Source organism: Lathamus discolor, chromosome 4 (genome assembly GCF_037157495.1).
Source record: "Lathamus discolor isolate bLatDis1 chromosome 4, bLatDis1.hap1, whole genome shotgun sequence".
Classification (NCBI taxonomy): domain Eukaryota; kingdom Metazoa; phylum Chordata; class Aves; order Psittaciformes; family Psittacidae; genus Lathamus; species Lathamus discolor.
Genome location: NC_088887.1, coordinates 103954633 through 103982049, shown reverse-complemented (window position 1 = coordinate 103982049; position 27417 = coordinate 103954633). Strand labels below are relative to the sequence as shown.

At 40.3% G+C, this 27417-nt stretch overlaps 1 protein-coding gene across 2 annotated transcripts in view; it reads left to right on the top strand.

Moving 5' to 3' along the window:
- Positions 1 to 628: 628 nt before the first annotated feature.
- The window catches only part of NBEA (neurobeachin), a 510937-nt gene continuing 484148 nt past the window's right edge, over positions 629 to 27417 (top strand). For both annotated transcript variants that reach the window (XM_065678397.1, XM_065678396.1), the window contains exon 1: positions 629 to 1321. In XM_065678397.1, the coding sequence (XP_065534469.1) occupies positions 1043 to 1321 (279 nt within the window). In that variant the 5' untranslated portion in view covers positions 629 to 1042. The remainder of the gene's footprint in view (positions 1322 to 27417) is intronic.

Sequence of the window (27417 nt, the reverse complement as noted above, 5' to 3'; positions counted from 1 at the left end):
GATTTCCCCTATCACACCCCAAGGGGACCACAGCTCAGAAGCCCTTGCACAACCCCTGACACCCTCACTCAAACATGACCACTTCCTAGGACTGGAGTTTCTAAAATAACCCACCCCAGAAGGTTCCTATCCAGACACTTCTCACTCAACAGCGTGGGACCAGGGGGGGAAGAGTCACGGCAGGGAGCACCAAACCTAAACCAGAGAGCACTGAGCCCGCCGAGGAGCCTAACAGAGGCTGGCGAGGGACACCGCAGGGTCCCTCAGCAGCAGGGTCCTGGGGGAGTCGAGGAAGCGGCACTTCCCCGTGACGAGCGGCCCGAGGGCCGGCCCAGCAGCCCGCCCCTCCCGCAGGGGGCGCGGGTCTGCGGGGCGAAGCCGGGCCCTCCACCGGGGAGCGGCCCCGCGTCGAAGCGGGAGGGCGGGCACCACCCCCTGCCCGTTCAGGCGGCGTTGCGTAACCTCCCGCGGTGGGTGGGCGCCGGCCCGCAGCAGCCCGGCGGCAGGCGGCGGCTCCCCGCTCGGCGCTGCCGCTCACGGCGCGGCGGCGGCAGAGCCATCCCCTCGCACCTGCTCACCTGTCCCCCGGCCGGCTGGGGGGGCCCTGCCCAGCCACTCCCCCCGACGGGCTCGGCGCAGGCGCGCTAGCGGCTACCGCAGGCAGGGGGCGGCAACATGGCGGCGTGAGCGGCGGCGGTTTCGGCTCCACAACAACAGCGGCAGCGGCGATCGCTCGCGCCGCCGCCAGCTCCGCGCGCCGCTCGTCTGAGCCGGTTCACGCCGCGCCGCGCTCGGCCGCGCCCGCTGTTCGGGCGCACGGCGGGGAGGCGGCTCCGGCCGGGCAGCCTTCGGATAACGGGGCATCAGCGCCCATAATAATCCCTCATTATAACGGTGCGGGGGAGCGGCTCTTGGGACGGTGCCTGAGCCTCGGGCCGGCTCCCTGCGGCCCCGCCGGGTGCGACTGCGGTGGATGCGTGGCTCGGCCCGGCCGGGCGAGGAGGCGGGGGCGGCGGCAGGTGCCGGTAACGGCGGGAAGTAAATGGCGAGCGAGAAGCTGGTTTCGGGGCCGGACCCGCAGCCCGCGGGACTCATCTCCGTCGGGGCCGGCGGTGGAGGAGGCGGAGGCGGCGGCGGCAGCAGCGTCGCGGTGATGGGGGAGCTGAGAGCGTCGGGCTCCGGGGCCGTAGTGCTCCCCGCGGGGATGATTAACCCGTCGGTGCCGATCCGCAATATCCGGATGAAATTCGCCGTTCTCATCGGACTCATCCAGGTCGGGGAGGTCAGCAACCGGGACATCGTGGAGACGGTGCTGAACCTGGTAAGCGGCCGGGCACCCTGCCCCGGTGACGCCCCGGCGGTCAGAGGGCCCCAGCCACCGGCCCGCGCAGCCCACCTCCTCCCAGGGCAGCTTTCCCCCGCCCCTGGGCAGCCCGAAAGGGACCTTCATTTTCCTGGCCCCTGCATCCTTCCTACACGTACGGCCCTTTTGCAACCGTCTTCCCTTCCCAAACTCCTCTAGTGCCTCTCTCCCCTCGTTAATACTGCGACCTGCGCTTCTCCTCGTCGTGCGTGTGACAGAAGCCCCCCCAGCGCTCCCTAACTCTATGCAGGACCCTACCTAGGCAGGCCACTCTTCCCCATCCCAGTGCCTTCTCTCGGCCGCCTCCTGCAGAAGTGGAGTGTGTGCAATTCCCAATGTAACTAAAATAAGGAGATTAAATAATTCACAGTTTAGGGTGCTGGATGCTGCCATATAACGTGGTGGCTTCCTCACTGGAAGAAGAGCGGTGTGAATGGAGTATCTGTTTTTAATCGAAAAACATGAACAACAAAAAAGGCAGCTTGAATTGGTATCTTTTCTTAGTGGCTGAAATGTGAAGGGTTCAATGCTGTTAGCTCAGACCTAGTTCAGTATTTTATGTAGAGGAAGGGGGAGGAGGGAGATTTTTGCAAGGATTTAATATGCTTTAATATCTGTAATAAAGAGTTAGTTGTATTGCAGTATTGAATTGGGTTACTCGTGTCTTAATGATCTCGCATGCTTTCCAAACCACATTCCTGTCTGCAAAATAGGTGCTGGTGTGAATTATTTTTTTTTAAGGTCTGTGTATTGCAAAGTACTGTTGTATGCTGGTAAATAGCTTTGATCAAGGAAAAGATGCTAAAATGTAGCTCCTTAGTCATCTGCTCAGTTCACGGAGTGAAAGAGTTACTGCAGGACTGTATGACTTAATGTTTTTGCGCTACCTACACCAAAGCCTGAGGAACCTATAGAAGCCAAAGGAGTGGATCTAAAAATGAATCACTTTCAATTATGTGCAATTTGGTGCTGTTCCTGAATGCAAGATTTGCTGCAGCAAAGCTTTTGAAGCAGTTCAGTCAATGAAGTATTCTCAATTTTTGCATACAAAATAGGATAGAAAAATGACTGCTCAAAACTGAATGGCAATTAATTGAAACTGCCTTTGTTTCAGATGAGTTTAATGCTTCTATACAAAGTCACATAAATAATATATCTTGTTTCAAATACTTTAAAATGGTGTATTCTTCTGTTTGACAGTTATTTGCCTTTGACCTAGCACAGACTGAATGGAAAAGCTGCAGCATGCAGGGAAAGACATGATTTGGTCAGATCGTTTTATTATTTATAATTTATCTGAACACACAGGGTTAAAGCCCCTGTAGTTTTGTGAACATGTCAAAACAGTAATTTGGTATATTTCCCACTCCTCTCTACAAGCTGTTTGACACTTAACTGAAACATGATTTGTATATATTTTATTATTTTTGTACAAGTGTGGTATAAGTTATCATAACTTTTACAGGAATAGGTAATAATCCAATAAAGTAGCACTCAAAATAGGGGAATGACACGCAGTTATTTTATTAACTGGCTTTGTATAGATCATGACAAAGATGTTTAATCCTTTTCCAGTTTTCTTTCTTCTTTCATTCTTCTTACTGATATTTAAGCTTATTTCAATTCTGGCTGCTAATGCATCAGAACTGAGCTAACATTGACTTGTCTTTGGGAGTAAGGTTACAATGTGTTTTTGTATTTGTGTGGAGGACCTACAGTGCTTGTTACAGTGCTTCTGTATCAGACCTACCTACTAATCAGTTTCTATTGCTGAAAACTATGCTTATATTTAAAAATAAATGCAAGAGTGTTTAACAGTGCTCTCAGTGTCAGAGATGTTTATGAATGTGAAACTGCTTGGGAGTCTGCTGCAGTAGCGATGCATTCTGGATCAGTCATTACTTAACAGATGGACTCTAATACACAATAGTCAGTATTCCCACAGCAGAGAGAGCTTATATTGTGTCTGCTGATCTTTTTCTTCTCAGGTCTCTGAATGTCTCAAACTTACGCTTGTATATTTGAAATGTAATTTACTTGCATGGAAAAGAAGCATAGTGAATATGGCTGATGCAAAGTAGAGCTGATGGCATATCCCTAAACTACAAAACATTATCTGATTCTGTATTAAGAATTTTAATAGCAACTTTAAATAAAATGCAGTTTTGTATTTTAGAAGCATTCTTTGGGGTTTCAGTGGGGGTGGAGAGAACTTCACTTGGGGTTTTTCTGGTGTGTTTTTTTTGTTTTTTTTGTTTTTTTTTATCCCATCAGCCTTTACTATTTCTGAGTGACTTCTGATGCAAGTGTGATAATGAGTGCAGAGTGCTTAAAGAGCTGATCTCAATTTGATATGGCAGTTGATATGTTAAGTCCCTAAGAAAAATGTTAATATGTTGATATGTTAAGTCCCAAAGAGAAATATAACCGATACATTGAGTATCTGTAAGTCATTTGCTGATAGCTTTTTAGCATAGGAATTCTAAGTAGCTGAGACTTTTTTATTATTGGAGAGAATCAGAAGCTGACGAGATAGTTTTTTGAATTTACTTATCTCGGATTACTGCTGTATTCTATGTAAAGCTTAAACAAGTCTATTCATTCATCCTGCATTGGTGTGAAAGCAGCAAATGTTCAAGACAAAACTTTGGTTTGGCTTGCCCTTGTCATGGAGATAGTCACTTGTATTTCCTGTTAAGTTTTTCTCTTAGGGTTTCTCTTGGACAGTTTTTATCTTTGAATGCTTTTTTTTTTTTGGTGACCCCACACTGTAGTCTCTATTACTGCAATTCAGACTTACTTCATGTAGTACCTACTGATACTGACAGACACAGTGATTTATTGTATCTGTGAGGTGATGAAGTGTGTTTTATCCAGTGCTGAAAATCTTTTTCCATGTCTAATACGTTGTTGGATTTTCTGCTTTGCCAAATTTTAACAGTTGACTTTCAGCTCAGTCAGTATTTTGTTCTTGGGCATGCCCATGCTGTCTATGAGATAGGTTTTTTTCTGTTGATGCTTTGCTTTTCTTTAGCGACACTTTTCATCAAGTTTTACCATGTGTTCAAAGTTCTGTTACACCGGTGAATTTGTTTAATGGAGTATCACTTGGTAGAGTTTCTAATATTGCTTGTGTTATTTTTCATTTAGTATTACAGTGGTAGACATAATGGAGAGAGGTTTCAGCCCTTTATATGTCAATCCCTATCTATGAACTATTTACAGTTACCCTTAAAAAAGAAATCTGGTAGTGTTAATATTGTTAGAAGTTGTCAGAAGTCAGAAGATGTTAAGAGTCTATGAGCTGAAGTCTTTACTAAAATTATTTTTAGCATATTGTGTTCTTGTTACATTTCTGGAAGTACGAGGGGACTCCTAACTGTACATCATACATTCTTCTGTGGTGGTGTTTGTTTTGATTTTGATCCATGGGGTTAATATGAATTCTCAGGTTTAGTATACTGTCCCTGAGATGTGTGTTCACTGACCCTTGTGTACTGCAAAGCACCAAACTAGAAAAGGCTTTCCTCACAAGCAACATAATCCTCTAATTGCTCTTAGTGATTTTGCTTTGGGCATGTTTTGACATCAGTTCTGTGCTTCTATTAATGAGGAGGCCTCTTCCCTTTGAACAGCTCTATTAGTTTTCTTAGGGTACTGTCAAGGATGTTGTTATTGTTGCGATAGATGTGCTTGCTGGTGGTTATTCTCCACAGTTCCTGTACTTATGTATTAGGCTGGTGTTTAAAATAGAGTTCTGCAGCATGTGTTCCAGCCAATATGATACTACGGTGAAAGTGGGTCAGTCTGTCCACCTGTATTCTACTTGAAGTGTATTTTTGTTTCACTTATTTCCTAGTGCAAAATTTCCACACATGGCTTTAATTTGTTTTTGTATAATATATCTCAAATGGCCTTTCCTTTCATTAGTTTTAGTGACTTGCCTCCTTAATTCTTTGCTTTTTCAGTATTTAATGGTTTGGGGATTTTTTCCTTCAGTGTATATTTCTGAACTGTCTCTTGTCTGGACAGCTTTCATCAAACATGACTACGTGAATTGCATTGTTTCTTAGCTTTTAGAGAGCTTTCTCTGTTTCAGTTTGAATTTCCTAGAATTTTTGATTTTAAGTTTTTTAGTGCTGATTCTACAGCAGTGCAGCATAAGAAAGGTGAACAGGCAGCGACTGGTACTTAAAAACTGTGACTGGTGCTAACACGTGCTGCTTGTTTAGCCTACGCATCTTGAACAGATGATGTGATGCAGCTTTGAACAGATTTCAGTCTGATAGAGGTGTAGCTGACCAGGGTTTTGCTTGTGCAGTCTGGAAGTCTTTTATATATGTTTTGTCAGGCTAGAGAGTGCTTATAAGAAGTAGGTCAAACACCAGGCATAGTTCAAAAAGTCTCTTGCTGTTCTTGTTGACTTCAGCCCACACTTCTGCCTAGCTCTTCTCGTTTTCTTGGCTGTTCCATCCTACTTCAGTGTTAGTCACCCATCACAAGAGGTAAGCCATTTTTTAGTGCTCTTCCACTTTGTGTACTTGTAGGAGTGGCATCTGCAGCTTTAGAGCAAATGGGTTGGATTAGATGAGGGATCCTTCTGCTCTACAGGCTTCTGTAGTAGTGAGCATAAGGAAGAATGTAAAGAGAGGCATATGTAATAAAGATTATTTCTTTTGGTTGTACTTTTCTTCAGAGATTGGTTGAGGGCTCTCTTAAGGCAAAGTTGGCTTTTGATATTTGAGTTCTTTGAATCCATTTACAGTTTTGGTTGCTGCAACATCCTGGGGCACAGTTCTGCTCTTGTGCAGGGAAGAAGAATCACTTCTGTTCATTGGATGCTGTTGTATTCTGAGAAAGCGTGGGCCACATGAACTGTAGCCTCCATCATATGACTTCTGTTTTTCTTGTGGAACTAGCTTTGCAGGCTTGAGAATCATTCCGTTTTCTTGGAGTAAGCCTTCTGATTTTTGTGGTATATTTCTCTGCTGATAGAGGGGGGATTTTTGAAGGTGGTTTTTTTTTTTTTTTTTTGTGTGTGTGTGTATGTGAATTTTGTTTTAGGTAATACTAAAGTGGAGGTGGCAGTCCTTGTCCAAGTTACTGTCTGTGCTACTGGTCCCTTTTTATCCTGCTTCTGTCATCTCCATACTGAGCTGTGTCTGGATGTTACTGTAGGAAACTATCAGAGCCATATGAAAAGAGCTGTATCCCATGTGAGAGCTTGTAATAGAAATCCATGGGAAGCTACTTAAGAGTTTTGTAGCTGTTGTCATTATCTGGTACTTCCATTGACAGCTTAGGTTTTGTTTTGGAAAATCTTTGAGTGAGTGAATGTTCACTTAATTTCTTTTAGCATAGCTGATTTCTTTTGGCTTTTTTTTATCTAACCTTTGATAGTGGCATTTATGGGTGTGAATTTTTTCAATTGGTCGTGAAGCACTAGTGGTATCTCAGTAGGGGGCTCGGAATCTGCTGTGGTTCTGGTACGATGAATTGATACATTTCTATAGGTGTTAACATTTAAAAATCTATCATGGTGAGCATATCACTGAGTATTACTTCGTTTTACATCTTGTCTTTAGAGGATGCAGCTTATGGATCATAAGGGAAATTAATAACTAGAGGCTTTGTTGTTATTTTTGTCATGCTGAAGTATTAAAATTCTGAGACTGGTGTTAATAAAACACCTTTGATCTTTGGCCTTTCCTCCTACTCCCACCTGTTTTATCCCTTTGCATCAAGCAAAGGGTTAGCACCTTTCACTGTCAAGATGCTATTTTTATGAAATTGTGACCTGATTCCCCATTTAAACTGGGTGTTTACGAGGCTAAGCATTTAGCTGTGTACTCAATTATCTACTAATCTTTTTTTTTCTCCTCCATATTTTCCCTCACTCTATTCCTTCCCTCCCCTACCCCCCCTTAGCTCTCAGATGGGTACTCAAAGAAGTCAAGGAAATGGCTCATTACATTCACAGGGTTTATGTCTGGGAGGATGTGGTGCATCTCCTGTCTTTTATGTTAATGCTTTTCAGTGTCTCCACTTACACTTTTCAAATGTATGAATCACTGTCTGTATTACACCCTTAAAAAACCCAAACCAGATACACAACTCCCACCCCCCCCCAAGACAAAACCCGACACCCTAAAACCTGCATAATCATCTTTCAGTTCGTACTGAAGCATTTGTTCTCCATTCATGCTATACTGAATTGAGTCAAAGTGGAATGAAATCTGTGATTGGGTTATTACCAAAACTGAGACTTCTCTAGCCTGATAAATACTGTGCACAGTATTAACACAGTTGTGCTAATTTAGTAAGCTCTCCAAGTTATTTTAAATCAGTCTCTTTATCTTACCTGTTTATTACTTGGTACTACACTTTTTTGGTTTTGCATCTTAGCCTGTCTTGATAAATATGTCATTTCAAATCAACTTGTGTTGCTTTCCCATTACTACAGCATTTTATAGTACTTTGCACAGAAGAGTATCATTGTAGCTGCGTCGTTAGTTGGTATCTTGTATGTGCCTGGTGGCCAAAGGGCCAGTGTAGTCGTGTGTGATGGAGTTCTGTTTATTTCTGTTTTATTTATGGTGAAATTTGATCCTTATGATGGAATTTGATCCTTAATTACCACTCATATTTTTTTGCAATAGCTGATTGTGGAGTTCTATTAATTCTTACATAGACAGAACCCTCAAGCTATTTTTCAGTATGAACCAAAATTAGAACTTGCTTTTATAATCAGAGGCAGCAGATCTTTTGAAACATCAGTTTTCAGTTTGATGATCTACCTCCCACTGTCATGCAATAGTTTGGCTTGGATGTGCTATGAATGATACAGTATTCAATATGTGATACTCAACGTAAATATAATGAACAATTAAAAAAAGAAGGATTATTTGTAGAGGATCACATATTGCTTCCTTATTGATAGAAATACCTGTTTTAACTATAAGATTATGATGGATTGCAGCTATTTGAACTAGAGTTTCATAATTTCCAATTTAGGAAGACTGTTAATGACATTCATCTCTAAGGGAAAGATTATCTGTGACTTCAAGTAGAGCAGCACTTCAACTTCTGGTGAGCTACTGACTCAGCTAAAATCTGCATTCTGGTAATTTTTGTGGTTTGGAGTTTGTTCTACTTTTGAAGTACATGGAAACTAATAATGTTCAGTAAATAAGTCTAAGTAGTTATACCAGTAACGCTGATTCAGTTATGCTAATGCAACCGTATAATGCGACTGCCCTTCTTTAATTTAAAATTGGGTTGCATCAGTGAAATTGTTGCGACGTAACAATTCACTGAAAGCCGGCGTGAATGTGGGTACTGCTTATGCTATTCAACAGCTTACAAATGCTTGTCTTCCATATTTGGACAATTATGTTTCTTTCACTGCCCTTTTGTTTACAGTTGGAAGACTTTAAGTATTTGGAATAGGTATTGGGGTTTGGGGTTATCTGAAAGTAAGTTAGGGCAAGATACAAGTGAAATTGTCATTCATATCATGGTTTCTGGAACCTGATGCTTTTGTAGTACTGAGAAAGTGTAGATAGAAGGCTGGAAATAATAATTCTCTGAGTAGAGCCTTCTAAACCAACTCCAGTACCAGCAATATGCCATTGTAATCAGTTTTACATGATCTCACTTTTCTTCTTTTTTTTTTTTTTTTTTTTTTTGCTTTAAAGTCTTCGTATTTTGTGTCGAATACCCAATTATGTAAAATTTTCTAACGTTTAGTGACTTTTGATTGCCTGCTTTAAAACCCATTAAACAGGGTGGGTTTTTTCAGGTTTCCTCTTTTGTTTTGTAAAAAGAAAATATTTTAAGTGTTTATAAATACAAATATGAACTTGGAAATAATGTGTCCTTTGATTCACAAAGGAGATTGTACAAACCTGTTGAAACAAAAACTCTTTCCTACTACAGAATTACAGAAAACAGCTTTCAGTAAAACAGACTAGTAACCATGAAATACACATTCAGGCTAGTAATGAATGAACTGAAGCTAAGCCCTGTCTTGGCTTGCTCATGCCTGGCTGATCAGTTTGCTCTTGCTCTACAGCAACACTTTGTATCCCAAAAATATTTATTGATATAATTGAGCTACAAAACTTCCTGTGTTGAAGAACCTTCAATTAAAAAGTAGGGGAAAAAAAAAAAAAGATTACTCTGAATTCAGGGAAGCATTCTTCCTTAAATTGAATTTGTTTTATAGCTAGCAGAATGGTAAAGCTGTCTGCCCCTTCCAATAGTACATGCACATGAGAACAGCTACAGAGTTTTGTCAGCTCCAGTTGCGTAGCATCTGCATGATGTAAGTCTGAACTTGTATATCTGGGGATGTTGTGCAGGGAGAATGAGCTTCCCAATGGTCTGGAGAATGGACCTGGGGATTTGGCATCTTTGCAGAAAGGCATTAGCTGTAGATGTTTAATTGCAGGAATTGGAATTTTGAGAGAACAGGACAAGGGCTGTTGCCTCAAGTGAGAAGAAATAGCCGATTTTGTTGGAAGAGCGAGCTTCTTAAATGAAACTTATCAAGAGGTCTCTGAAAGCTGCATTGTGGCTATGCTAAGTTATGAAAGGAGGAAGGAGGTAAAGAACCTTATGAAGTGATATGTTATTCTTTCATGGCTGGTGACTTTCTGTTTTCTTTGAGATTGAGAGCTCCAACAAAAGCCATTTCTGTAAACTTAGTGTTTACATGTCCAGTAGAATTGTTTGCTTCAACATGTTCCTCCATAAGCAAGAAGTTTGCTGACATAAAGCTGTCAAAATTAGTGTCTATTTCCTTCTGTTACTCCAGTGAAATACATTATCTGTTTTGGTAAATGGCATCCCCCCATCAAAAAAACGTTAATGATCACGCCTCTGCATTCTTCTCTTTGGCACTAACACTACAATATCATCCTGAAAATTCATTGTCAGAACACTTTGAAATGTCTGTGATTCTGCTAGTTTACGAAAGAACTGTAGAAGAACAGTTGAGGATGAAAGGGGCCTCTGGAAGCCTCTAGTAAAAAATCCATACTCAAAGTAGGTCAACTAGAGCAAGTTGCTCAGGGTCTTGTCTGGATGGGTTTTGGATGTTTCAAAGGATGGAGACTCCCATATCAAATTTTTAGTCAGGTATAAGTGGAGTTTCTTGGGCCTGTTGCTATTCATCCTGTTGCTGGGTGCCGCTAAGACAAGTTTGGCTCCCTTGCCTCTACTTCCTGCCCACCCTACCCGCTGCAAATATACACACACATTTATGAGATCTCTTCAAACCTCTTAGGACTAAACAATCCCAGCTCTCTTCAGCCTTCCATTATATATCAGATGTTCCAATACCTTAATCATTCATACATTTTGATCTTTATTCTCCTTGTGCAGATAATAGTGCTTCCTTTCAAAAAAAGTTGGAGGTGGAGTCTGGGAAGCCTTTTAATTATAGCAGCCCTTTTCCTCATCTCACAGTATGAGTTGCAATATCTACCATAAATAATTCAGTCAATATTACTATGCCTAACCCAGCAAAGGACAATTTGCACCACATGCAGCTAAGAAAGAAAACAGACCTCTGTGAGCCACAGCAGTGAGTGTTTGCTTTTCATTTGTTATGCCTGCTTGTTAGTAGATAGCCTTGGATGAAATGCACAAACCTGAAGAGTGTGTATCAGTTCTGCAGATCACAGTTATGGTTGTAGGTAAACTTTATTTCTTGGACTTCAGAAATATTAAACGTAGCTACATTTGATACTCGGCTGAAAAAGTATGAAGTTGAATTAATGAAACTTTGTGGCTGTTAATGTATATTAAATACCAAGTTCTTCAACAAATTAACATGAATTGAAATTGAGCTAGAAGAGCTGTTAACGTAGAGTTACAGGTGCTTTATATCAGGAGAAAAAAACCCAAGCCACATAATATTCAGTGTAGAGCCAAAGCTGTTGTACAGCATTGAGTTTGTTGTAAAGAATAGATTCATGACTTTATATGTTGTCTTATATTTACAGATTAAATGTTCTATAGAACTTTATGTACTTATAACTTTGTAACTTAAACTGTAATATACTGAGCAAAGATGGTTCTATAACAAAACTTAGAGTTCATGTTTTATGCAAAGAAAATCATTAATTCAAGGTAACTTATACAATAACAAATGTGACTGGAAGAACGTGTAGGCTTAGCCACTGAGAGGGAGTTAGTCTTTAACAGTTAATATAGTGCAGTATTTGACATTTTAGAGGTAGTCCTCTATTGGAGTTAGTACAATCTTTAAAATGGATTGTTCTTCAATGAAGAAGTTGACAGTTACAGGTATTTCCTAAAATGCAAAAGCTGGTAATTCCCAGTTCTCACAGTCGTGATAATTTCCCTTATTACTATTATAAGCAGTTTTATAACAAGGGGAAAACTAAAAAAAAAAAAAAAACAAACAAAAAAAACCCCCAAAAAACCAGCCAACCAACCAAACAAAAAAACCAAAAAACCAACCCCTAAAAAAACCCAAAAAAACAACCCAAAACCCCCCCAAAACCAGCTCAAGCTGTTGGGTTTCTGAAAGCAAATAATTGTAAAATGCGTTTTAAGAACATTTTGTGTAACTATAGGCAACAATCAAATGAGGATGGGAAAGGGGAATGCAGAAGTTTCAGCTGAAAGATGCTAAGCCATATGAGCGAGTACCTTTTGGACTCGTTAAAGCTGATACTTCTGCAGCGGAGTCTGTTCTTGAATGTATAAGGACTAAAAAAAAAAAAAAATTACTTGCTGAGGTGAAATTTAACTATTAAGAAATTATACCACTGGAAGCTTTACATTTAGAGAAACTCTAGTGGTGTGAGTGGAAAATACAGAGTACAACAGGTTCTTTTCTCTCAGTGATGCAGTGTCTGCCTGGATTTACAGAGACCTTGAAATGACTGTTTATGTGATATTTTATTAATTTTTGAGATGTCTGAGGGAATTACCACCATCTGTTAATACCAGAGTCTAAGCCCAAGTGTGGGCTTCAAAATGCTTTAAGTGTCTAATTTTTTAAGTAAGAAATCCTTCTTTAAAACTAAATTTAAAGCAGTTAAGAGGTTTCAGAGTGTAAATAGAAAGTGCCCCCTCCATTTCCCCCACCCTTTATTTTTTTTTTTTATTTTTTTTTAATACTCCAGATTTAAGCTCTTGGGTGGTTTGTCACAGCTTTGGTTTGTGGTTCTAGCCTATTCTCTGAAGTTAGAATAGCTGCAATACTTGTAAATGAGGTCTTCTGCAGTGGCTTTGATTTTTGTAGTTGCTTTTCAGCTTACTTTAAGTCAGTCGAGCTCTGTTTTACCCAAAATTTACTTCACCCTGAAAAGAGAGCAGCCCATATAATGTATTTTTTTGGTCTGGCTGAGATCAATCCTAAATATGCCTTGTACCAAAACATGATATTATCCAGATGTGCAGAAAAAGTTGTAAGAAGCTTGAAGTGTTGATACAATCTGAATCCGTTCTGGAGGTCAGAGAAATCTTAGGAGCACCTTGTTTAAATTATTATTTTAAAAGTCCCCTCATATGTTCTTTGTGGAGTTACAGTAAGTTTTATGGCTTCCTCAGAAAGGAAGGTGTTTAAGCAACTTGAACTAAAACTCATGCCAGCCTGCTAACATAGGGATTCAGTTTTCTGAGCTATGTATGTGATCCTGTTATGTCTTTTTATTCTACCATCTCTTAAAGTGTTGTTTTCCCCAGCCCCTTACAAGTACTAGGGCATCTGAGGGTATGGGGCATTTTTGAGGATGAGGGTTGGGCTTTTTGCCTTTGCAGTACATCTGAACTGGCTATGTATGTTTTTGGTGTGTTAGTCTTTTGAAAAATCTTGGGTTTAAAAATAAACGCATGTATGCATTTTGTAGAGTGTGAGCTGCTGAGTAGACCACATACTTCATAGTACAAGCAGGGCATGGTACAGGCTGCAGCTGACAGCGCAGCCAGTGTCAATTTTGATTAAAAATTCTGTTAAGAAATCCTGAAGATTTCCTGGGAGATAGGAAGTTGTTGTTTGTGGTCTAAAAACAAATCTCAACTTAAAAAAACTCTTTGGCATTTCTATTTATTTAGAAAATTGAAATCCAACTAAATAGTCTATACTTAGTGTAGCAAAATGAGATCTTTAGAACACTATAATGGAAGGCTACAGAGGCATTATTAAAAATTAATGCAGCCAAGAGAGTTATTGAGAAAAGTAGCATTTAGCAGTAATTGTTAATACATTTTGGAACTGCTTATAGTAAGTAGCTTCCTGCTTCTTAATCTGTGATCAGTTTCCCTAGTAATATTTTTAATTATTTTTTCAACTTTCATTTCTTCTCAAGTATTTGTAAATGAAGAGTAACCATTCTGTGTCAACAGATTTGTATTGTGATTTACCTAGTCTTTTACTGCTATAAGCATCAAAATAAGCTGTAAAGGAAAAATAATTTATGTAATCAGACTGATCTTTGGGGGGTAAAATGTCATAGAAGAAACTATATTATGCTTCTTTGTGGGGACAGTGTCTGGGATAATGGTCAGGTTTTGAAGGTGTTGGGGTTTGGGAAGTTGAAGAGATGTAGTCCTGGGTGTATTGGGTTTGCATGGCAGGGTTTTGGTAGGAGGTGTGGCTACAGAAGAAACTGCTAGAAGCTTCCCACACGTCCGAAAAAGACAGTTCCAGCTGGCTCCAAGACAGACCTGCTGCTGGCCAAGGCTGAGCCTATCAGCAACAGTGGTAGCGCCTCTGGGATAACTATTTAAGAAAGGGGAAAAGTTAACTGCTCAGGAGCAATTGCAGCTGGAGAGAGGTGTGAGAATATGTGAAAGCAACAGCTCTGCAGACACCAAGGTCTGCAGAAAGAGGGGCAGGAGGTACTCCAGGTGCCAGAGCAGAGATTCTCCTGTAGCCTGTGGTACAGTCCATGATGAGGCAGGCTGTGCCCCTGCAGGACATTGAGGTTCTCAGTGGAGCAGATGCCTACCTGCAACCCACGGAGGAGCAGATATTACCTGCAGCCCATGGAGGACTCCACAGTGGAGCAGGGGGATGCCCAAAGGAGGCTGTGAGCCCATGGGCAGCCCATGCTGGAGCAGGCTTCTGTCAAGACCTGTGGCCCCTTGGAAAGAGGAGCCCACACTGGGGTGAATTTGCTGGCCGGACTTGTGACGCTGCAGGGGATCCACGCTGGAGCAGCCTGTTCCTGAAGGACTGCACCCCATGGAAGGGACCCATACTGGACAGAGCAAGAGTGTGAAGAATCCTCCCCTGAGGAGGAAGGAGCAGCAGAGACAGCATGTGATGAGCTGATCACAACCCCCATTCCGCATCCCGCTGCTCCACTGGGAATAGGAGGTTGAGAATTCAAGAGTGAAGTTTAGCCTGGAAAGAAAGGAGGGGTTTTGGGGGAGGTGTTTTTAAGATTTGCATTTATTTCTCATTATCCTACTCTGATTAGATTGGTAATAAATCAGTTTCCCCAAGTCTAGACTGTTTTACCTGCTGAGTGATCTCTCCCTGTCCTTACCTCAGCCTATGAGCTTTTTGTCCTATTTCTCTCCCCTGTTCTGCTGAGGAGGGAGAGTGGTTGAGGAGCTTGGTGGGCACCTGACATCCAGCCAGGGTCAACCCACCAGTTTGAGATAGGTTTTGCTTAAATGATGCAAACATTTTGAAATGCAATTCTTAACATGTGGGTTAACTATTTTTATAGTTGTAAACAGAATTAGTTTAATATAGAAATTGATCGAAGTATACTGCTATTAATTTCTGTGTATTTTAAGAACTAGCTGTTTTTTCAGCTTTTGAAATTTGTGGGCTTTCTTTATTGCGCTGACATTTGCAGTGGTGATGCAAAATGAAAAAAACATGATTAGTAATTTTGAGTGATGAACTTAGGTTTAGTTATGCATACTGGCTGCCCTGGATGCATTACCGTTTTCGACCAGTTAAATGAACTGGCTGTGGCTAGCAGCTCTTTAGCAACACCACTGCCACCTCTGTAAAGTCTTGTTTGACAGAGAGGAATCAGCTGCTTCTGTCATGTAGATAGCTGATATTTCCTGTGAAGCTATTTAGGGACTTCTTGGCGGACAGTGTTACCGGTAAACAGTATGTATTGAACTTTTTGTGTCCCTAATCCCACATTATTCTTCAATGCAATGTGGATGAAAGCGCTTACGTTTCATGCTCTGTAGCTTTTACTTATACACATAGGGATTATTTCCTACTATCTAGTGCCCCTTATGTGACACATCCACTGGAAATGCATGCCTAGCTTTCATACCAAAGGTCTTGTAGAATTTATATGTATCTCATAGCTACATTATGCTTTTTATGTCTCCAGCTAAATTGAAAGATGACTGTAACTGTTCCTGTGGAGAGTACATAGTGATTGAGGTATTTTGCCCTGGCTTAGAATGTTATAATTAACTGTGTATTAAAGAGGTAATGAAGAGTTTTCTTTTTGAAGTCTGTCAGACAGCTACAGCTGTTCAAAACTCTTGTACAGGAGAAAACTGTAATTTATTTGTTATGGTCACTGAATGGTAAGCTACAATTTAAATGTAACAAACTTAGTAAGTCCCTATTCATCATGTTGGTTCTGGTTATGTTCACAATTCACTCAGCTAGTTTTTAGTTAAGCATTATAGTGCCATGGCACTGTTACTGTGAGTTTTCTTTTTTTAACTGGAAGGCTGGAAGTTTTTTGGTTTTGTTTTTTTTTTTTTTTTTAATCATAGAAGAAAGGATTTGGGCCATGTTTGAACTCCTTCCTTCTTATCACTATCATATAGTATTTTCTGTTTTAGTTGACTGCCAGAAATCAGTATGTGTGTGGTCTACCTGGAAACATTCAAATGTTTTTAATCTGTATTTGGTAGTTTGTGATGGATGTTTACATAAGATTTTCTTTGTGTGAGATTAATGTTGTTTAATTTTGTGTGCTTTTTATATTGCAGAACTATTCCTTCTTTTCCTTGCACAGGGACAGTTAAGACTCTCAGAGATGTCTGGCACATTTAATTGCAAACTTCCATTGAACTGCACACACATTGTTCACTTGGATCATCTTTTTTCTTGTTTAAAAATTCATGGCAAAAATGAAAGAAAATGAAATGCCTAGTAAGCATCAGTGAATTAGAAATGTAAATACAAGCATTTGGAGGTACTTCTGCAGTATAAAAAAAAAATGTTAATGTAGATGTTGTTATCCGGCTTTGAATCACAGGACTCTGAAGCTTTAAAGGTGAACCCTGAAAGTTGGTTGATATCAGTAAAAAGAAACAAATAAAAAAAACCCCAAACGAACAAAAAACATCAAAAACCCCCCAAACCTTGGATCAGTTGCGGAATGTTAAATCATGACTCCCAGAATAATTTAGAATGGAGGACCTCTTAGTAGTAGACACAACTGAGAAAGCATGTATTCAAGTGTAGGCTTTGGGGAGAGGACATAATAGAGCACATACAGATGTAAGAATCTGATGCCTTCCAAATACTGTGGGTTTTTTTCCAACATGCATTAAAAGATTTGGTTTTACTTTCCTTTAAAAGATGTTAAAGCTTGCTTGTTTAAAAAACATGGCTTTATTGGACCTTGTGCTCAACAAGAGTGTGGCCTTATGGCTCTTCTTGATTATTTGTGTTAGTGACACCTTATTTACAGGTGAATAAAATTTGCTTCTTTGAGATGAAAGAGGTCTACAGAGCTGTTTACAGTAAAAAAAGTTATTTAAAAAACTCCTCACCTGCTCTAAGCAAGCTGATAAAACTGGATATAAAAGGGACATATCTGTTTATTTGATTTGTTGTTTTAGGCATTTATTACCCAGTGATTTCTTTGTCATTGTTCAGTTTGTTGAGCTTTCTTCAAGATGGAAATTTGAATTAGTGTACTTAAAGGCTCACTCTTTATTCTGTCATCTTCACTATTTAAATACAATTGCATTTTTAAAGTCTCCTTTTGATCTACAATAGTAAAGTTCACTGTAATCTTTGTTGTAAGTGATGTCAAACTGTGGGTTATAGCTTTACTTTAAAATTGAGTAAAAATTGCATTGTCATAGAGAAAAGTATTTAAGATGCATTTCAATGACTGTTGTGGAGTATGGGGTAGATACTGTTACTGAAGGAAATGGAAACCAAGTATCTGCTGTAGGCTGTCTGGTATTTTTTGTTGTAGTTTTTCTTCTCTTTTGTAGGCCCATTCAGTTAGATTTATACATGTTCTCCCTTCAGCTTCCATAGCTTCACTATTACAGCTTATCTGTAGCTAAAGTTATAGTAATTCTTTTTCAAAATGCTTATTTTTAATAATTCTTCAAAGTGAGAATTGTTACTTTTGGAATGAAAGTAGGCTACCATAGTCTTATTCTGAGGAAACGGATTAAATCTTTCTGTGCTTAAACTTTCATGGAACATCAAAGCTGTTCCTTTTCTTACAGGATCTGGGGCTAATTGTTGGGGTGTTTTTGTTTGTTTGGGGTTTTTTTTAATGATTTTCAAATGGAAAATATGTATGTATTTCTAGCTCTGCATTCCTTAAAATACAAACATACTTTTCAAATAATATTCAAAGTATCTGACATGTGAAGTATTTGGCTGGAGTATTTTGGCAGAATTCTTATGTCCGTAAAAATCCTTGATTTGGTTAAGTTACCTTTACTAAACTACTCTTCATAAAGAACAATGAAAAATCAGTGTCAGAATTGTGGTGTGACTTTGTGGTTCATTTTGTTTATTGTTTTTTTTGTTTGTTTGGTTTGGTTTTCTCTTGGTGTTTTTTTGGAAGAAATAATGTCAAATAAGCAAATCTCAAACACATGTTGAAACAGCCCCACTTGACTGAAAATCAGGTCATTCTTTTTTAAACTTAGAATACCAGTCCTTTTGAATAATTTTCTTAGAACTAAAAGTTAAAGCTGGTTATTTGCACAATAGGATTAGGAAGTCTCAGCTTTGGGTATGGTCTGTGAAAGTTTTCTTTGCAGACTGATTTGGGACAGACACATCTATGAAGGGCTAGATGATATTGCTAATATCATTTTCATTTTCAAGAGAATGCTGGATTTTAGTATCAATAGAAGTAAAAAGGTTAATTCATTTGTTCCCTGTTGTGGTGGATTTTATTTCTACCATTCTTTGTAGATTTATTTTTTTAAATGACTTCTGAACATCAAAAATGTACTTTACTGAGTGCCTGTATACTGTTGAAGAAAAAAGCAGGAGTTTTAAAAGCATATGAGAAACTGTACAAAGAAGTCCCAAAGAAAAATATTTTTGTGATCATCAAGTTTAATTTTTGCTCAAAGGGGTGTTTTCAATTAACATTTTTAATTGTACATGAATAACATCTCATATAAAAAGGGGAAAAAATATTTTACTTGCAGATTTATACAAATCACATAAATATGCATCTTAATACAGCAACATAGATGCAAATACACTCTATTTATTTTTAAAGAAAAAATAAATTCATATGAATTTTTCCAGAAGTTTTAATTGCTTTTTTTTGTATTTGTTTTGTTTTTGTTTTTAAAACTTCCTTCTCCTGTGTGAAAAATGTTAGGTAGGTCATCTTTTGCTAAATAATTGGTGGAGGTAATAATTATGTGGTGGAGATGTTAAAAAATGGTTCCTGGACTATTACTTGAGCTCTTCAGCAATTAAGGTTTATTGAGGAGGCCAGATTCAGGAACCAGAGTAGCTTTTCAAAGTGAGATTTATACAGTTCTGAAAAATCTCTTCCAGATTTCTTGGTCATCAGTGTAAAAAGACATCCTTTAAGCCCTTTTAAGTATTTTCTTAGCCAAAGAACCACTGCTGACGGCTAAATTCTTGTACTAACATGTATTTTGTACACTTAGGTTACTAACTGAATTTCAGATCAGTTTTAAATATTCAAGTACAGTACTAAACATCTTGTGGAACTTCTGTTCATAAGTAAGTTAAAATATGTTTTTATAAATGCTAAAAGGGAGCTATAAAGGCTTCTCTTTTAACTTGAATAAATTGTTAAATTGTTTATGGAAAGGAAAAGATGAAGGGGGGGGGGAGGAGAAAACCTCTTCAACATAAAGCAGTTTCGCAATTTCAGTATTTATGCAGCCGTGTTCAAAATTACTTGGTATATTCTTTTCTGGCTGAGTTGGATATTCATGCTATAACTGTGTTCCTGTGTTGCCCAAAGGTTTGATTAAAGAAGTGATGGATTTAAGTGAAAATATTGATTTGATACTATATTCTTGGCATATTTCTATGCCTGAATCTAGTGTTTCCAGTCATAGCCCATGGGATTTCTGCTTGGAATCATAGAATACCAACTTGGAAGGGACCTCAAGGATCATCTGGTTCAACCCCTCTTGACAAAAGCCGGGTCTAGACCAGATGTCCCAGCACCCTGCCCAGTTGAATCTTAGAAGTGTCCAACACTGGGGAATCCACCACTTTACATTGGAGATTATTCCAATGGCTTATTGTTCTCACTATAGAAAATTTTCCTCTTGTGTCCAATCAGAATCTTCCCAGGGATAATTTGCACTCATTCTCTCTTGTCTTTTCCATGTGACTCCTTGTAAAAAGGGAGTCTGCATCTTCTTTGTAGCCACTCTTTAAATAGTGGGACATGATGATAAAATCTCTGAGCTGCCTTTTCTCAAGGCTGAGCAAACCCAGTTCTTTTAGACTTTCCAACACAGCAGGCTTCCCAGTCCTTTGATCATTTCTGTGGCCCTTCTCTGGACCCTCTCCAGACTGTCCATGTCATCTTTTGCATAGCAGGGGCTAAAACTGAACACAGGATTCTCGATGTGGCCTGACAATCTCTGAGTGGAGAGAGATTAATGACATCTTTATCTCTTCTTGTGATGCACTTGTTGACGTAACCCTATATTCTGTTGGCTTTCATTGCCACAGTGGCGCACTAATTTACTTGTCCTTGATTTGGTGAAGGCAGAAAAAAAGTACGTTCTTGTTTTCATTGTGACAATTTCTTTTTTTGAGTAGCTTACTTATTTTAATAATAGCTATGTAGTATTGCAGTCCATGACTCCTGAGCGCTGTGAGGTTATTGCGTCAGAGTTTTTCAACTGGAAGGCAACAGTATATTCCGTAACTGATTGCTGATGAAATTGCAGTAATTGTTATTGTGTGTTGAAATGGGGTGTACATAATGCTGTTCTTAAAAGAGAAAAATCTGTGACTGTGTGTCAGGCTCCCAACAGAGAAGAGAATGCCATTTAGAAGCTCGGCTGTTTGGATCAGGTTTTGATGAAAGAGGATCTACTGATGGATATATGTAACTGAGTGATGCCATTCCAAATTTAAATTATGCTGTCACTATGAAAGATAAGGTCTAAAACTTCTGTTTCTTCTAGCGAGACTTCAGGAAGTCCTTTTAAAAAGGAAGATAGGCTACGTTTTAGAATTGTGAAGCTGGAAAGCTATTCTTTTTTTGTGTGTGTGTTTTCCTTGCCTTAATCTCTTTCTCTACATCTTTGGAAAAAAAACACAAAACTAAAGGTGGTCAGTCAGATTTTAGTTTTTCAAAATACATTATCATTTTTCTTAAAACACAGGCAGAAATCCTGTGTCTGATACAACCATCCATCTCTTGTAGTTGTCCTCGATCACTACTCTGTATGTGTGCAATTGTGGTTTCCAAGTTTCTTTTTACCAGCTCTATTTTAGTGTCATTTCTAAACCTCCCTTTTTTAATACACTTTTATAAGCCACCTAGAGCAGGATTTTTATGGTTTGTTGTTTTTTTTTTTTTTTCTTTTAAGTCCCTCAGGGTGGGATTCTTCCCCCCTTCCCAAAGACTCTCTCATATGCACCTAAAGAAAAGGTAATGATCAGGCTTCATTATACTTTTAACAGGAAAATTCAGCTTCTGAAAACAGACTTCTGTGAAGCCAGTATTGCACCCCTGTCAGGTCTCATGAGATTTAGTAAGTATATCAGTATGAAGCTCCTGAAATCTCAGATACCATCAATGTAGTAGTAGTATGATACTGTGGACATACTTTGCTATTGTGTTGATCAGGGCCTTCATTTCTTGGGCTTCATTCTTAACTGAGACCCCTGTGATGCTGCTGATCTTTGCCCACTGTCCTGAGGTAAGCTTGTGTCAGTGATCAAAATGCAGCTTGTACAAGTGTGGCTACATATAGCAGGCATTGTTTTTGTGCCCAGGTAAACTTCAGACTTGCGCCCTTGAAATCACCTACTGTCAGAGCACTGCTGGCACAGTTCTGCTGCTTTTACTTTTTCCACAAAACAATGGCAGGACCATCAGACCATCTGAATTAATAAGCCTTTCCCTTGAAGTTGGTTGTTCTTTATCTTCTGATTTGGAAAACTTACTCCTGTAGCTAGAGCAACATGGACCCATCAATGCCATAGAAAACAGCTGTACACCAGCATAGCATAACACTGGTAAGGAGCACGTGCCAGGCATTTGTCTCGTGGCCAGGATTAAGATGTACGTGTGAATGACAACATGACGGTGCTGCTTTACTTTCATAAAAAGATATCCGAGTTTGTGTCACGGAATAGATTGGTCTTTGTGAGTAGCGTATAAACATTAGTTTGCTTATCAGAAGTTTCCCTTATGGAAGTGATGAGCTCATAAGAAAGCTTATAGAAAAGATTAAGACTCTTTACCAAGTCCTGAAGTGACAGATCAAGGGTCAATGTTTTTAAAATGAAAGAGTAGATTCTGGTTGGATAGGAGGAAGAAAATTCTTACAATGAGAGTGGCGAGACACTGGCACAGGTTGGCCAGAGGAGCTGTGGCTGTCCCATCACTGGGACATTGAAAATGTTCAACACCAGGCTGAACAGTGCTTTGAATAAGCTGGTTTAGTAGAAGATGTCCCTGCCCATGGCAGGGTGGATTGAACTTCATAATCTTTAAAGGTATCTTCCAACCCAAACCGTTCTTTGATACTGTGACCACTCTGACAAATGAGAACTGGGCATTTCATTTGCTTAGATGTTACAAATAAGAGCCATATTCTGCCCTTCATGTTCTTGAGGATCCATTTCTGTGGGATCAACTTTCCTTTGAGGGCTCAGAGTGTGCAGCCAGTCTACTCAACAGCTGCAGTCTGTGTTCTCTTTTGTATTTCTCCTAATTCCTTGGTGACTGAGGTGTTGAGATTCAAGTGGGGAGAGGGGAGGAGTGAGGTGACGTGCTTGTGACTGCGTGGAAGCTTAGGTGCCATTGTTGTTTCAGTCAGTTAAGCCAGTTAGCTGGGATTTGTGAATCTGTTGTGTTCTTGCAAGTCAGAGGATGAAGGGATATATCTTAGCTGAACCTCATATTGCTTGTGAAATGGATTTTGTATGCTAGGTACCTTTTTTTCCTTAAATCTGTTTAAAAACAGGTAAGGGCTGCATGTATCCACCATGTGAACCAGATTGCAGTATGAGTCTTCCTCTTGGGTGATGGTTGTTGTCAGATTAGGATGCTTCTCAGGCTGTGAGCTGCATTAAGGTCTCATATGTTGGAGCTATCCAACATCAGCTCTTCACAGATCCGCTCTTTGTTCTGTCTCTCCACACTCCTCCCATGTAGCCAATAGTAAGTTGCTTAATTTTGCCAGGTAGCTTTTATCTCCATGGGATCTGAACTTGACAGTTGTTGATATATGTTCTGCCCTTTGCAATCCATTTATTGTTTCACCTCTTCAGAAAACTTCTGTCTCCACTGGAAGAACTCCTGTCTTTAATGGCAGGTTACTGTTACGCTGTCTTTTTCTCCAGTAAGACTGAAAAATCAGATCACTCTTTATCAGTGAGGGTCAATACTGAATTTCTCCTCAGGTGAGCTTAATTTATTTCTGTTTTGTTCTCTGCCTCTCAAGCAGAGGCATTCCACTATATCCTGGATCCAGGGAAATGACCATCTTAACAAGACAAACCAAATTACCATGTGTTTTTGAAGATGCAGTCATCTTTGTCTGGAAGATACCAGAGTCGTATTCTTCTGCCCCAAGACTTTAAACAAAGCTATGGAAATAGATTCATTTCAAAGTTGGAGAATTCTCCTTAGTGGACATCAAAACGTTGCTGCCTGGAACTTCTTATTTCTATCAAGCTGCATGTAATAAAAGAGTATCCATTAATAGTGTTTTTTTGGCAGAGCAGTTTTGCAGTAACTCTTCTGCACAGATTCTAAAAAGTAGTTCCAGTAGCTTGTGATTTCACAAGGTACTGCACAAGGATTGTTATTTCTCTTGGAACTACCCAGTGTGTTTCTGCCTTACAGATATAAGAATTAATAAATAAAATTTACAAAAATAGAATCATAGAATCATAGAATAGTTAGGGTTGTAAAGGACCTCAAGATCATCTAGTTCCAACCCCCCTGCCATGGGCAGGGACACCTCACACTAAACCATCCCACACAAGGCTTCATCCAACCTGGCCTTGACCACTGCCAGGGACAGAGCATTCACAGCCTCCCTGGGCAACCCATTCCAGTGTCTCACCACCCTAACAGGAAAGAATTTCCTCCTTATCTCCAATCTAAACTTCCCCTGTTTAAGTTTTAACCCATTACCCCTTGTCCTGTCACTACAGTCCCTGACAAAGAGTCCCTCCCCAGCATCCCTATAGGCCCCCTTCAGATACTGGAAGGCTGCTATGAGGTCCCCACGCAGCCTTCTTTTCTCCAGGCTGAAAAGCCCCAACTTCCCCAGCCTGTCTTTATACGGGAGGTGCTCCAGTCCCCTGATCATCCTTGTGGCCTCCTCTGGACTTGTTCCAGCAGTTCCATGTCCTTTTTATGTTGAGGACACCAGAACTGCACACAATACTCCAGGTGAGGTCTCACAAGAGCAGAGTAGAGGGGCAGGATCACATCTTTCGACCTGCTGGTCACGCTGCTTTTGATGCAGCCCAGGATACGGTTGGCTTTCTGGGCTGCGAGCGCACACTGCCGGCTCATGTTCATTTTTTCATCGACCAGCACCCCCAAGTTCTTCTTTGCAGGGCTGCTCTGAATCTCTTCTTTGCCCAGTCTGTAGCCGTGCCTGGGATTGCTCCGACCCAGGTGTAGGACTTTGTACTTGTCATGGTTGAACTTCATAAGGTTGGCATCAGCCCACCTCACAAGCATGTCAAGGTCCCCCTGGATGGCATCCCTTCCCTCCAGCATATCCACCGAAACACACAGCTTGGTGTCACTGGCAAACTTGCTGAGGGCGCACTCAATCCCACTGTCCATGTCAGCAACGAAGATGTTAAACAAGACCGGTCCCAACACTGATCTCTGAGGGACACCACTAATTACCGGTCTCCAGCCAGACATCGAGCCATTGACCACAACTCTTTGTGTGTGGCCATCCAGCCAGTTCTTTATCCACCGAGTGGTCCATCCATCAAATTGATATCTCTCCAATTTAGAGAGAAGGATGTCGTGTGGGACAGTGTCAAACGCTTTGCACAAGTCCAGGTAGGTGACATCAACTGCTTTACCCTTATCCTTCAATTCTGTAGCCCCGTCATAGAAGGCCACCAAATTGGTCAGGCAGGATTTCCCCTTAGTGAAGCCATGCTGGCTGTCACCAAGCGCCTTGTTGTTTTTCATGTGCCTTTGCATGCTCTCCAGGAGAATGTGCTCCAAGATTTTACCAGGCACAGAGGTGAGACTGACTGGTCTGTAATTCCCCGGGTCTTCCATTTTCCCCTTCTTGAAAATGGGGGTTATATTTCCCTTTTTCCAGTCGTCGGGAACTTCACCTGACTGCCATGATTTTTCAAATACGATGGCCAGTGGCTTAGCAACTTCATTCACCAGCTCCTTCAGGACCCGTGGATGGATTCCATCAGGTCCCATGGACTTGTGTGCGTTCAGATTTTTAAGATGGTCTCGAACCAAAAAAAGTTATTCCTTGTGATTACTGTTAGCTTATGAGTGCCAAATTGGGAACTTCTTTTTTCCTTCTGTGAAACCTGACAAGAGCCAAGATGTTTTACTGAGATCAGTGTCACCTAGGAATGAACTTAGCCCTTTGGCTAATGGGGATGAGCTATTGGTAGGTAACCCAGTGATGCAGGAGTGTTAGTGGAAGGTGGCTGGATATGTCAGGGTCTTTCACACTAATTTTAGTGTGATCCTGTTTGATAGCAACTGAAACAACTCTTTATTTTTCAAGATCTGGATTTCTCCAGGAAGATTTTTGTCTGTACTTCTGGAGCGCATCTTTCAATTTAGTCATCTGAAATATAATTTGTACACTCCAAGATCATGCTGTGATGTGAACTGAAGCATCCATATTCCAAATGGAGAAATATAGATGATTTGCTTCAAAAGCACACATATGATCTTGTGAACTATGATGCTAATGCAGACATACTCTGACTTTTCCCTTCTCATTTATTTTTAGAGATTTCTTTTCCATTTAGATGCATTAATTGTCAATCTTAATTTCCACTGTTAAGGATGATGTAAAACTGTGACCATACTTTTTCTTAGTCAAGAGTACCACTAAATTTTCTTCTGTTTAATCTGCATTTTTTCTGCTATGAACTTCATTCCTTACATAATGCTGAGCTATTTTTTTATTTATGAGAAGTTTTGCATCTGACTACTATAAGTATTCAAACTGTGTCTGGGAGATCTGTGAACAGTTACACTGTCCACTGGTGCAGAGATCCTGCTGTTACCCAAGGAAACGCAAAGAAGTGATTTAATCAATCTTACAGGGTATGAGGGGGGAGCTGAAGGTAATGTTTAGAGTCATGCTAACCTTGCATTACAGTCTTCACTCCATTGTTTAAAAGCAATGCAGTTTTCAGAACCTTCAGAGTGTTAACACCTTATTTATGGCCAAAATGAAAAAAAATCTAGAAACAGCACATGTTTAAACATGTCTGATAACCTAGAGAATTTGACTATTGCAGCTGTGCTCTGCCCTCTCCCGCCCAACTTAATTCCATAATGATTTGGTTTCTTCAGTTGAAGTTTAGTTTTGAGTGGAAGAGGCGGGGAATGTTGTTTGGTGTTTGGTTTTTTGTTTTGGGTTGTGGTTTGGTGGGGTTTTTTTGTTGTTTTTTTTTTTTTTTTGTGGGTTTTTAGGGAGGGTTTTATTTTGGGGTTTTGTTTGCTGGCCCCCCCCATACCCCCCCCTCCATCTAATAATCCTTTTTGGTGGCTTGACCTTGGCTTGATGCCAGGTGCCCACCAAGCTGCTCTGTCACTCCCCTCCTCAGCAGGTTGGGGGTTAGATGGAGAAGAACTCACAGGTCAAGATAAAGCCAGTTTAGTAGAGCAAAAGCAAAATTTGCGTGCAGAAGCGAAGGGAAACAAATGATTTATTCTCTTTCCCATCAGCGGACAATGTCCAGCCACTACCCAGGGAGCAGGGCTCAAATACACATAGCAGTCTCCGGAAGATAAATGTAATTATGAATGCCCCTCCTTTCTCTTAGCTTTTATTGCTGAGCACATGTCACATGGTATGGAATATCTCTTTGGTAAGTTTGGGGCAGCTGTCCTGACACGTGTCTCCTCCCAAGATCTTGCCTGCCCTCAGCCTACTGGTGTTTGGTGTATATGTATGAGTCATGCTGGAGCCAGCCTTGATGGTGTGGGAGCAGTGCTTAGCAGTAGCCAAACCACTGGTGTGTTAATTGACACCTTTTGACTTACAAATATGCAGCACTGTGAGGGCTGCTGCGGGGAAAATAAACTCCATCTGATACAGACCCAACACAACCTTTTATATGTAACTTCAAGCGCATGGACTTCTGCATTCTTCCTCAGTAAGTGCTAACTGAGTTAAACAGATTGCTTTGTGTGTGTGTGTGCTTTGGTACACGTTCAAACCCATGTCTTAGAGTCCACTACAAGAAAATAAATGTCAGGAAATTGGTGCTGCCTTTACAAATGAAATCTGTTCATGCTCTGGGAAAGTAAGTAGTGTGAGTCTGTCAATACGACTGTTAATTCCCCAGTGGAGTTTTTCATCATGCCTCTTTAACTGGAGATTTTATTTTACTATTTTGGGACTGCAAGCATATCCTTTCACGGGAGAAA